The 13,357-nt window shown below is 33.3% G+C and overlaps 2 protein-coding genes across 2 annotated transcripts; both read left to right on the top strand.

Moving 5' to 3' along the window:
• The first annotated feature begins 1,272 nt into the window (after positions 1-1,272).
• LOC130824273 (60S ribosomal protein L30-like) lies at positions 1,273-3,635 on the top strand. The gene is made up of 4 exons (XM_057689210.1): positions 1,273-1,478; positions 1,603-1,708; positions 2,229-2,330; positions 3,337-3,635. The coding sequence occupies exons 1-4, from the start codon at positions 1,458-1,460 to the stop codon at positions 3,441-3,443; spliced, it is 336 nt and encodes a 111-aa protein (XP_057545193.1). The 5' UTR covers positions 1,273-1,457; the 3' UTR covers positions 3,444-3,635.
• Positions 3,636-6,505: 2,870 nt separating this feature from the next.
• Positions 6,506-13,329, top strand: LOC130823897 (probable LRR receptor-like serine/threonine-protein kinase At5g45780). The gene is made up of 11 exons (XM_057688727.1): positions 6,506-6,741; positions 6,851-6,986; positions 7,318-7,389; positions 8,255-8,398; positions 8,474-8,545; positions 8,627-8,686; positions 9,784-9,860; positions 9,939-10,082; positions 10,173-10,511; positions 11,213-11,604; positions 12,318-13,329. The coding sequence occupies exons 1-11, from the start codon at positions 6,651-6,653 to the stop codon at positions 12,621-12,623; spliced, it is 1,833 nt and encodes a 610-aa protein (XP_057544710.1). The 5' UTR covers positions 6,506-6,650; the 3' UTR covers positions 12,624-13,329.
• The last annotated feature ends 28 nt before the right edge of the window (positions 13,330-13,357 follow it).

The raw sequence follows: 13,357 nt of genomic DNA, 5'->3' as shown, positions 1-13,357 counted from the left end.
CCGGCCCGGTGTTTGATCATGTCTAATACTTCTATATGGAGTATAATTTATCATTCATGTGGTTTAAAACTTTCTTTCTTAATTATATTCATGTAAGTGTTTAAATTTGGATTCATAAAATAGAATTCAGATCCCTCACTTATAAACCGAAAAGATTCCTATAGATCTCATAAAAAACAAAACATCAAATGAGAATTGCAAGGAAACAATATAGCTAGAGAAACTCGTCTATATTAATGATTAGAATAAGAAACACTTTTTACTGAGAATATGCAAATGGCCTATCCCATAATGATAAAGTTATTCTTTATATTTAATGCTTCTTTACACAGTACACATCAACAAGTGAGTGCCACATATGGAAGTTGTAGCTGACTCTCTAAGGAAGCTTTCATCTCGTAATTGATAAGATTAATATCTTAAGGATGAATCAGACATTCCCTAATTACCTTTCATTCACTACTCTCAAGGAATTGTAATTCTGACTAATTCTACAACTGAACTAAGCTTCTCTTTGATTTACATTTACTAACAACGAACAATATTTATTGCATTCAATCATCATTGATCACTCTATATACTCTAGTGAGACATGATGTATTAATAAAGCCACACGCCATAAATAAACTATAATAAAGTTCCTCTAAGTTAAGAGTCATAGTGCAATTGAAATAGGACCTATTAGATACTCATCTATGATTATTACTGACTTGGGCTTTAAAAAAAGTTCTCAGAAAATATCTTTAAACCCTCTTAGCCCTTATTACTCATGCAGATATAGTCATCAAGGTGATCTTAATACTTCTAACCCATATTTAAGTCTCAATTTTCTTGAATTAGTCGAGTTGAGTCCAATACAAATTAGGTCATGGTAGTATTAGTAGGTTCCTTTTTTTCAAAAATTTTATTTTAGGAGGTCTTCTTATAAGAAAGTTATAAATTAGACTAAATAACCCAGCTAAAGTAAAAATAAAAAATAAAATTTACTATCGTATTTCATATACTTATTTTAAAATTTAGGCTCAAACTTGTCTCATACAAAATTACTTCAGCTTGTCTTGTATGAAATTGTTTTATCATAAAACATACTTATATAATTAACTCAATTTTTTAATTGATAATTTTAAAATCATAAATAATCACTTTAAAATTACTTTATTACACTAAATCTACATGAATCAGCCGAATAAAAATATTCTCGATCATAAGTCTTCTTTTATATACACAAGTACACACAATTTAGGCTTATCTTGACTTTGGGCCCATTAGGCAAATGTCAGCAATGAACCATTTTTTGCGGGTTTCCAGTACGGATTGAGGTCCATTTTACCAACGCCCACCCTCCAAACAAAGGTATAATTCTTTTCGAATTTTAGGGTTCTCGAGGGTTGCTGCCGACCATAATTGAGAAATCTCTCCCGACTCCATTTCGTTTCTCCTCCGAAAACTCTCCTACAATGGTTTCCTCCAAGAAGACGGTAAACTTTCTTATTATCTTATCTCCATCATCTCTATTTTGTTTGTTGATTATCTGTTTGATTTATGATCATTTCGTGTTTAAAAAACTGAATATTGTACTTTGTTTTTGTGCGATTGTTGCAGAAGAAGACACATGAGAGTATAAACAACAGGTTGGCTCTTGTGATGAAGAGTGGCAAGTACACTCTTGGTACCAAAACTGTTCTTAAAACCCTCAGAAGTTCCAAAGGTTAGGCTTTTTTAAAATTGTTAAGATATGTATTTTGTATGGGTTTTAGCTAATGTAGGGTTTTCTCATTTGAAAATTGATGAATAGATTCGTTTTATTTGCAGTGTTCATCCATTTCCCTGATGTTGAATTCTGATTTGCTTCGACTTTTAATTCATGGGATTAATTTTCTGGTTTTGAGTTTCTTGGTTTATATTGATAACGTTTTCGATTCAATCTGTGTGTATGTTGTATTGTATGAATTCATTGGAATGTTTGAGAATTCTTTGACTTTTAAAAGTGGCTCTAAAATCACGTGTGCATTTTTTTCTTTATTTATGTGAAGTTGTAGATGATTTTGTTTGGCTCTTTGTTATAACATAGAACAAAGCTAAGGTTGCGTGACCCCCCAAACCCCGTCTAGGTGGTACTGTTGGAGCAACTTGATGGCATTGAGTGATTGGAATGTTGTTATATACATGAGTTGAACTGAGTTTGTCTTATAATGAATGCTAATGAATATCACATGTAATTCTTGCAGCAAAATTGGTGATCATTTCAAACAACTGCCCACCATTGAGGAAGTCTGAGATAGAGTATTATGCTATGTTGGCTAAGGTTGGAGTTCACCATTACAATGGAAGTAAGTATTAATATTATTAATCCCTATATTTTTGTTAGTGTTGATTTCACAATGGCTTCATATGTCATGTGCGAACCAATTTTGGTTGAATCTGATTGATTAATTACCAAAACCAAGGGTGTAAATTGCAAATAAACAACAAAGCCCTATGAGATTTGAGAACCCAGAGATTATGGACCTAACAGTTCACCCTGATTTATGTAGGATGCTCAACTCACTTTCTATAAGGGGGTGTTTGGCATGTGAGGATGAGAATTAAGAGACTATAATTGATATTAGGAATGAAACTTTGGGATGACACTTGAATTGAGATTTTGAAAATAAATGTCTCATGTTTCGGCAAGTGATAAAAATAGATAAGGAATTAGATAAAAATTGATTATATTAATAAAGTTGTCCTTTTAACTCTTTACTTCTTTACTTTCAATGATGGCAAAAAATGTCTTTTTTATGACTTACCCAAATCACAAGGAACGTTCTTAATCTTACCCCAAATCCCAATCCCCAACCTCAATTCCCTATTGTCAAACACACCCTAAGGAAGCACAAGACTCTCACAAAAAGCAGCCCAGATTACAAAAGCAGAAAAATTAAATTAAGCTTGCGGATTTTATACTAGCAATTGCAGAAATAATGTCTTGAATTAACTGCAGATTGTTAAGATGCTGACTAGTGAGGACTTTGGAAATTTTTTGAACCAAATTACCATCAATAGTTTCTGCAATAAACACAGCAATTTACCTTTCAATTTTCTTTCTTTTTTTTTTTTTGCATCTTTAGTAATCTTAGTCATTACTGGTACTATGTCATAGAGTTACATTTTTGGCCGAGGCTATCTATCACCTTTAATGTTCAAATGCAATTCAATAAAAAAGTTAAATTGTTTCGTTCTAAGCTCTAACATCTTGCATGACAAGAATGAAGTATATGTTACTTAACGGGTCAAATTTACTGTCATTTAGACAGGAAATCAATTGTGCTAAACTCTGCTAATCTTGTTTTTCAGATAATGTTGATCTCGGAACTGCTTGCGGAAAGTACTACAGGGTGTGCTGCCTCAGTATTATCGACCCTGGTGATTCAGATATTATCAAGAGCATGCCTGACCACTAAATTTAGTTTTTAGGTGGTGATTGTTTCAGTGAGTTCTTGCAGAAAGCAGTTTTGAAGTTATTTTTCTGTTTTTAATCTTCTGGAAGTAGACATACATCTGGTTCTGGGAGTTCGATCTTGCGACTAAATTGCATTTATGTATTTTGTTTCGTTTTAAACCTTTTGAATGCCATTGTTTGATTATCAGTGATACCCAATTGCGTATTGCTTCTAACGGTATCAGTGTTAAGTGTCGTATACTTGTTCTTAATTGGATCTTTAAAGTTCTTATTGATCGGACATTCGGACATAATCTAAACTATTCTAAATATTGCCTGCCAATCTTGAAACAATTGGGTAATGTGTGAGCCGGAGGGATAATTATCTACATATTTCGTGCATATATGGTTCTTCAACCATTTGATTTTCCCTTTGTACTTCGTCCTTGAACTACAACCCATCTGTGATTAGGTGCCAGAAGGAAATCATGATGAGCATGCTAGTCTTGTAGAAGTGCATAACGAAGTATGATAATTTCAACAATATTAAGTTAAAACAAATTACTTTGATGAACTTTTGTTAACTTAAAATATTAGATCCATTTTAGTTTAGTATATTAAAAACATATCATTGAGAGATAAATTGTCAATTGGATATTCAAGTGACATTTTGAATTAATTTAAAATTTATTTTATTTTAGCAATATTTATATAAAAAAAATTATTTATTCTTTATTGAAGTCGTCTTATCGTGAGATGACTTAATTGGGATAGCCCAAACTATTAAAAAATATTGCAGCTTGTATAAGTGGAATTTAGTTTTTATTGTTTTTTATGTTTTTTTACGGATGAACCTTTTGCAAGTACTCTTCTTATGGTTAAGGTCTTTCTTTCATCACAAAATTCTTTTTTTTTCTGAAAAAATGGCTAGTTTTAGACAATTATAAATTTTATAAGGACATTTCATTTTATTAACTCGGCGTCATTCATTCAAAATTGCTTTTGCCTACAACATTTCATTTTATTACCTCATTGTCATTAAGTAGTTTCTACCTGGGTAGAGTTTGAAGAGTCAAATTTAAACAATCTTTATTCATGTTAGTGATAACTAAAAAATTCCTTTTAATCAACCCTCGATAATGATCATTTAAGATTTGTCATAAATAAAAAGTGTACTCAACTCAGTAAAATATTAGGTCGATCTTCTTTTGTAAAACTAATACAACCAAAAAATGGCCCCATGATACTATTAGTATTTGTCAACAAATATCAACAGAATAATTTCAAAACAAAATTAGAAATTTGTAATCTATTGTATGGGTAGTAGTTAGTAGATAGTACCAACAACCAAAGTCTAAGAAATTTTGTCTATGTAGGTCCCCTATTCTCGACTTAAACAAATTCTTGGACAAACTTGTCACTCCATTATTCAAATCTCCAGACTTTGAAATTTTGTTTTGAGCTTATTTTTCAACTAGAAAATCCTAGTCAATCATCCTGATTTTATAAATCATTTTAATTTGTAAATCACTATAAAGATAAAAAAATATATTAATAAAATAAGTAAAACACAAAAAGATAAATTATAATTTCAAAAATATCACCCTATTAAATCCCTTCACATAAGTATAATTTGTCAAATTGGCAAATAACAATTATTAATATAGAGTTGCACTTTTTCAACCACAAATGGATAGGGTACTTGTACAAAGAGCTGTTTATTTGGATGTTCAAGTGGACTTTTAATATACTACTTCTACTTTAAGTCGCGTAAATTATCGATTATTGATTATATATAAATATATAAATATTTTATCGATAAAATTTTATTTATGGTTATTTGCTTATTTTCAATTAAGTAAGTCAATTTTAAACAAATTCGGGCCTACCCATTTCTTCTCACTTTCTCCTTTCGGTATCAATGTAGATTTAGGAAAAATTATTGTGAATAATTCAAACTATTTTCAATTACCTGCCAACAATTCTATCTTTTGAAAATTTTTTAACAATACAACATTTACTTTCAGTTTGTTGCCAATGGACCCTTCAAAGAAATGACTTGTTATATCAAGTTACCTCTCATCTTCTTTCTTCTTTATAATAATTCAATCTTTATTCCATTACCTGCTAATAATCCCACCTTTGAATTTTTTAATAATCCAACCTTTGTTTTCATTTTGTTGCCAATGGACCATTTAAAAAGCTAAATACTCAATTTTTCTTTGCCACTAGTTTATAATAATCCAACATATCTCATCTATACATGTTAAGTCTCTTTTAATTTCTTTAACACATTTTTTTCAATTATTATCAAAAATTCCACAATTTTTAAAAATACTCAATTTCTTTTTGCAACTGATTTAAAGGGGTATTTTACTTTGAAAGGAAGTGAAAAACTTGTGACTATTATTAATTTTTTATAATTATATTGAGTATAAAATTTTAATGTGTAAATAACTTTTTGATAAAGATAATATATAAGGGATCAGCAGGTACTCGACTCAATGTATTTTGTGGCCCATGACCCAACCCGATTAAGGAGGGTCGAGTACCAAGATCCGAATTGTATTATTTTTTAAAAAAATTGACCCCCCATATAGGATGTGGGTCATGTGGGTCGGGTCAAAGCGAGTCGGCGAGTCGGTTCAAGTGGGTCAGATATTTAAACACCCCTAGTTGATTGGATATGTATGTAAAGACAATTACTATTTATGCAATAATCAACTTCATAAGTTTGGAAATAGTAACAAACAGAAAATAAAGGTTGGATTATTGAACAAAAATTTTAAAGGTGAGATTATTGACAGGTAATGAAAGAAGAAAGAAGATGAGAGGTAACCTGATATAGCAGGTCATTTCTTTGAAGGGTCCATTGACAATAAATTGAAAGCAAAAATAAGATTATTAAAAAATTTAAAAAAAAAATTATTAATAGGTAATGAAAAGTAGGTTGAATTATTCACAATAATTTTTTCAATTTATTTATTAGCAATTAATTACTTATTGGCATTATTTTCTAGTTCTGCCTTTTTCACATCTACTTATACCAAGCCAAAAGCTAATAAAGTCAGTATTTTGTGGTAGTACCACTCACTCCCAGTTTTGGGACACTTTCATTCTCAGACAAGATCTACCAAAAACATCCCCTTTTTATCTTCCCACTTTAGTGAGCAACTTTTTGCCCTTCCCCTCAAAAAGATTTAGTACTATATGATTGTCTTTTCTGGAAATGTTTCTTCTTTTTGTAATGGTTTTGTACCTTTTTGATCTGGTTGGAGGTTCAGACAGTCTTCTTTCTCCAAAGGGTGTTAACTATGAAGGTTAGTTTGCAAAACCCTTTTGTAAAATTTAGTTCCGCACTTCAAGTTTCTGCGTTTTTCTTAATAGAATGAATTTTTCACTGTTTTTGATTTGTGGGTGTTTTTCTAGTTGCTGCATTGATGTCAATTAAGAACAAGATAATTGATGATAAGTACCATGTTCTTAATGGGTGGGATATAAATTCTGTTGATCCTTGCACTTGGAATATGGTTGCTTGCTCTACTAAGGGTTTTGTTACCTCTCTGTAAGTTTCTATTCATTTTCCAAAACTTATAAATTCTGAGGTTTTTTGAGTCGAGACTATTTTTGGATGCATTCTCTTTTATGGGTATGAGTTGCCACATTTCTTCCCTCCTCAGACCCTAATCATAGTCTAATCATAGTTTCTATGAGGCGGATACACCGGGTATGATAATGATGGTTGACGTTTTTAGATACACTATATATGGGTTAAATGGCACAACCGCACAACTAATATAAATTACGAGAATATTTGCTCGGCTCATCGAAAGATCGAGTAGCTTGGAGAGTATTTAGGGTTTAATTTTGATTTGTTGTTTGTGTGGGTTTTGCAGTGATATGGCTAGTATGGGCTTGTCAGGAACCTTATCTCCTAGTATTGGAAATTTGACTCACCTACGCGCAGTGTAAGGCTTCTTGTTATTATTCTTATACTCTATAGTCTATGCTTCTTATGTGATTAGTGCTTTTGTACTTGCTTTGTTAGGATTAGCAATTTACATTTCTTTTAATTTTGTACTTTTTTGGATTATTTTATGAATTACTACTTAGACAGTAATATTCATGATGAATATATATGCAATTTTGTGTGTATTTTGTAAAGCTCCTAGACAATGTCCGTGGTGACGGAATGTCATCGCTAATCATGTGTTTTTCTTATAAATATTTCCATGATCAATGCTAATGCTTGAGGGTAACAGAAATTTGTTTAGGAAAATGGACATTTGAGGCTTGTACTCTGGCAAAAGTATTTACTCCTAGTGGATGAAACCAAGATTTATACTTCTTTTGGTTTTAGATTATGACGGACTAAAGTAAAATGGTTTGTTAAATCATATGCACTTCTTATTTGTATAAAGTTGTGTCAACCTCTTTGTTTTTACAAGGCCAAGGTTGCATACATTAGACCTCCAAAACCTGCCTAGGTGGGAGCTTAGGTGCGAGCCACATAATCGTATCAAGGTAATTTAGCATTGTGTGTCATATTCGGAATTTGCTGAAAACAGACAATGTGATAGTTTTGATTGATTTCAATTGTAGCCGTAGTAGTTCCAATAAGTGTTTACCTATAGGCTAACATCTATGCTATGTTACTCGGACTCCTCATGTTGCTTCATGTACACCGTGTCCAATTCTTGATGCTCAAACATTGGTATGGCACTTAGACACCTCATTTTATGCATAAAATTGAATATTTAGAATTCTGTGAAGAAATTCCACATACTTACATTGGTTGGCAGTAATCATACTGACGAAATTGCATTCTTACAGTTCAATGCAGAACAATCAATTGTTCGGCCCCATTCCATATGAGATTGGGAAACTTCAAGAGCTTCAAACTCTCGATCTCTCAGGTAACCAGTTTAGTGGTGAGATTCCTGAGTCGATTGGTTACCTCGGCCAACTCAGTTACTTGTAAGTATGGCTGAATGTTACAGTTTTACGCTCTTTCCCTTGTGGCATTTGAATTCATTTCCTTACACTTTGCAGGAAGCTAAGTAAAAATAAACTGTCTGGACAGGTTCCTGAACTCGTAGCAAATCTTACAGGTCTTTCATTCTTGTATGTCCCTCGTGACTTATTTTCTATGTTGATTTTCTCTCCTTTTAGAGTTAGCACTGAATTGATGATTTATATTGGTAGGGATTTGTCATTTAACAATCTTACTGGCCCGACACCAAGAATACATGCGAAAGCATACAGGTATAAATCTTTCTACTGCCGAACCTACCTATATTTGTCCTAATTTATAGACTTGTGATTAAGCTATTGGTTTTTAGTCTTGAATATTGTGTGTACATCTGTTTAAGGCGCCATTCTTTGCATACAAACATTGAAAATTACGGGATCATTAAAATTGTCTACCTTCAGTTAACGCCTTAACGGCCTGTACACAATATATTTGAGACCAAGTATACATATCTATTTAGATTACATATCCCATAAATTTATATAGTAAATATTTTGCCTTTCCCTAGAAATATTATGCCCCTTCATGAAACTCATATCTATGTTTCGAATGATGACTTAAAATCTTCTATTAGTCAAACAACCCGTCTTGTATGAGACCGTTTCACGGTGAGACGACCTCAAAACAAGAAGCCTATAAGCTAAAAGTTTCTATTATTGGCCTATTTAACCCAAATATGAGGCAAGTCTTACGGTGAGACGGTCTCATGCAAAAATTTGTTTTGGCCAAATTATATCACCACATGTTACAAGCCAACAACAATGCCAAAACTTTAAACCGAACAAGTTATTGAATAGAGAAAATGACATCATGTCTTCTGATGCATTAGAGAAATGAATCATTAATTGAAGCTTTTATATTTTGTATGGGGCTAAACAAATGGCTCTGATACCAGTGTAGTGAATCTTAAAGAATTTACTTGTAATTTAAATTATTAAAAACATCTAACAATTTCGAAACCTCAAACCCAACATATATGGTCGGTTATATAAACCAAAACAAATCAAAGAGAGAAATCCTTAATAACAAAGATTGTTCTTTATTTGGTCCAATCTTACACTTAATTGCAACTGAGAAAATCAGCTTCAATGATCATCCACATAAGTTCTTCTCCGTTCATTTCTATATATTTTTTCATATGGGAGTCTAGATCCCAATTCTTCATGTCATTCTTCACTATTAGTATCACAAGAGCTGAAATATTCTCTTATCATTGAACATGGAACACCTCTACAATATTATGCCCCAAAAATTGACCTTTTATCCCTTTAACATGACTTTTATGAATGATTGGATGAGTGAGACTGACAGACTACCTATGCAAGTGTAGCGTAACAGGGAACACTTTTCTTTGCTCTTCATCATCTCCCGAAATTTGCATGGATGGAGTGAAGCCTGTAAATAATGGTATATCTCTCTTTCTACCCCCTTCCCCTTGCAGCATCGCTCCAATTCTGATTTACATGTTTACCTAATCACCTTCAGACACGAGTATTTCGAAGGCAAGCCATCACCGTCGATGGGAAGTCCCAGTCGCTGTTGGCTTTGGCTGTGCAGTTGTGGTACTTATATTGCTGGTAATTGGATTGGTTTGCTATTACAAGTCCCATCTTCTGACGACATCATATGGTAATTTCTGGCGCTTTTGTTCGTTTTTACTATTTTTTGCTTGGACATGGTTATAAGAAATTTGTGAGCCTTTGATTTTGGAATTTGCAGTGCAGCAAGATTATGAATTCAGTATAGGTCATGTGAAGAGATTCTCATTTCGAGAACTGCAAGTAGCTACAAGAAACTTCAATCCCAAAAACATACTCGGACAGGGTGGTTTTGGAGTTGTCTATAAAGGGTGTTTACCGAACAAAACGATGGTGGCTGTCAAAAGACTGAAAGACCCCAGTTTCACTGGTGAAGTGCAGTTTCAAACTGAAGTAGAGATGATCGGTTTAGCTTTACATCGGAATCTTCTACGTCTATATGGGTTTTGTATGACACCTAATGAGAGACTGCTCGTGTATCCCTACATGCCAAATGGGAGTGTTGCGGATCGGCTTAGAGGTTGGTGTTTATCTTATTTCAATCATTTATCAGCACGGCTGTTGATTATCATGTGCAAAGCGATCTATAGCATAGGGTCCCGTTATCAAAGGGGCCCAAAAAATTATTTTTATACTTGTTTGATTTATTGTTTTAGTTACCGCGTACATATGTTATATGTATACTATTTTGACGAGAGTAAATACGTAATAGAGTCAAATATTAATATTTTAATAAACAGAGAAATGCTATCATATACTAGTATTTTATTTTTTTCCTTTTCTTAATTATAAGAGGGGCCCCAAAATTTACGAGATGGCCAATGATCAGTTTTCTTCTAAATTGCAGCAATAACTGTGATATTCTCATCACTTTACTTTAATGAGCAGATCTAGGGTTCTCCTAAATGCTTTCGGTCAAAGTTGGATTCTAGTTAGTAGAGCGTTTGTTTCGGTAAACCTTTGTTGCATGGACCGATGTATTAGTTTTACTATTGCGGGTGCTTGTAGTGTAAGATAGTCGGAATCTCCATTATTTGAAGATATACCTCTAAATATTAACCGAGATTACAATATTTCATTATTCCGCTGTCGTTTAGTGGATCTTACATGGGTTCATGCTTAGATTGTCGGGTATCCAACAGGGATATATGTATATGTAACAAATGTGCGAGTGGTTTCGTGCTGCTGATTTGTGCAATCGATTTTCTATATATATTGCAGACCCAAATAGGGAAAGGCCTACTCTAGATTGGAATAAGCGCTTGCATATCGCGCTGGGGGCTGCCCGTGGACTTGTATACTTGCATGAGCAGTGCAATCCCAAAATTATTCATCGGGATGTAAAGGCTGCTAACATCTTGCTTGATGAGAGTTTTGAAGCTGTTGTGGGTGATTTTGGCCTCGCAAAACTCTTGGACAGCCGGGAATCTCATGTTACTACTGCTGTGCGCGGAACTGTTGGTCATATTGCGCCCGAGTATCTTTCTACTGGGCAATCCTCGGAGAAAACTGATGTTTTTGGGTTCGGTGTATTACTTTTAGAACTCATTACAGGGCAAAAAACAATAGATGCCGGTAAAGGTCAAGCTCAAAAGGGAATGAAGCTTGATTGGGTAAGTTCATACATCTATCACTTACAATTTTGATCAAATTATATACTAGTTCAAGGAAATTGATGTTTAACCTTGATGATTTAGTTTGAAGTAATGAGATTAGAGATTTAGGTAGTGATTCGAAGATATATATACTTTGCCCTTTATTCTCTACCATAGCGGAGCAAAAATATACTATTTCTTTAGGCCTTGTTTATATATATATATATATATATATATATATATATATATATATATATATATATATATATATATATATATACATGGGAAAATTGTCAAAATAAACCAATCTTTGCTTGATTTACTGAAGATAAACCCAGCTATTGTTTATTTTTAAGTAAACCCACCTATTCAGTATAATAGCTGAAAATAAACTCAAATATTGTTTATTCTTAATTGCCTGACTTACAAAGAAGCTTTCAAGATGCTTATAAACAATAAGTGAGTATATTTTAGCAAATATACCTAATTGGGTTTATTTAAAAATAAACAATAAATAGATTTATTTTCAACGGATCAAGCACAAGTTGATTTACTATTGATATTTTTTCCTATTTTTTAATTTAGGGCCTAAAAACAAGTCTTGAACTAAATAAAAAATTATACAAACTAATTTACATTTATATTTGAGGCCCTGGAATTTTGGGGGCCTTGTGCGCTCCTTGCTCATGCTTAGATTTCCTCTTAATTTTTTTATTTAATCCATTTGATAGGTGAAGGCGCTGTATCAAGAAAAGAAGCTGGACATGCTGATAGATCGAGATTTGAAGGGCTGTTTCAACTGTGACGAGCTAGAGAAACTTGTCGAATTGGCTCTTCGTTGTACTCAAGCTAATCCAAGCTTGAGGCAAAAAATGTCAGAAGTTATGAAGGTTTTAGAAGATATTACAGGGTCGTCTGCGCCCGTAGAAGAGTTGCATGCCAGAAGCTCTCTTTTCTCTAGGAATTATAGTGATGTTCATGGTGATGAAGAACATTCCTTTGTATTCGAAGATATGGAATTGTCTGGGCCAAGATGATTCCATAATGTAATTATTCATCTGGCTGTCAAAAGATTTTGTGAATTATTTGTTTAGCAAGTTATTGTCTATATGGAAGTAACATTTTTTGTTGGTTTTATGGCTTAGTAGAATGGTAGTTGAGATGTTTTTATATGCACAACAGGTTAGGATCAGAGCTTAGTTAAGGTGTTTTAGTATATGACATCTTGAGTCAATTTTTCAAAGAGCCTTCACGGTCGATCCCAATCTTTTGGGATTTCGCAAGAAGCACCTTTTTTGGCGATCTTTCTTGAGTCGAGACACTCTTTGGCCGTATCGTCCTCATGGGTATGGGTTGCCGACTACTTGCCGTCTTCCTTCCCTTTCCAAATCTTGCTCATAGAAATCCTATAAGCAGAATATTTTAGGTATGATGATGATGATACCGCTGCGGCGCTGCGCTTAGACATTGTTGTTGTTGTTCATGCTCCTTCATGTAGCGGATTACCCGTTAAAAGCCCGCCCCACCTTTTTAAAATTAACCTGACCCGTTAAAAAACTAAAAGGCTTGACCCTTTTAAGGTGGGCCTGGTCGTGGGCTTTTAGCAGGAACCCAGCCCATTAAGCACCACTACTTACGACGAATCTAAGTTGCAGAAAATTCAAAGCGACAGTTGAAGTAAATAGTACTCCTAAATGGCATGCACTACAAAGGATTATACTACCAATAAATAATGAGGATCATCACAATTCAAAAGAATACTTTACCAAAT

The sequence above is a fragment of the Amaranthus tricolor genome, chromosome 9 (assembly GCF_026212465.1).
Source record: "Amaranthus tricolor cultivar Red isolate AtriRed21 chromosome 9, ASM2621246v1, whole genome shotgun sequence".
NCBI lineage: Eukaryota > Viridiplantae > Streptophyta > Magnoliopsida > Caryophyllales > Amaranthaceae > Amaranthus > Amaranthus tricolor.
The sequence above is the reverse complement of the archived record's forward strand: the minus strand, read 5'-3'. Positions and strand labels throughout refer to the sequence as shown.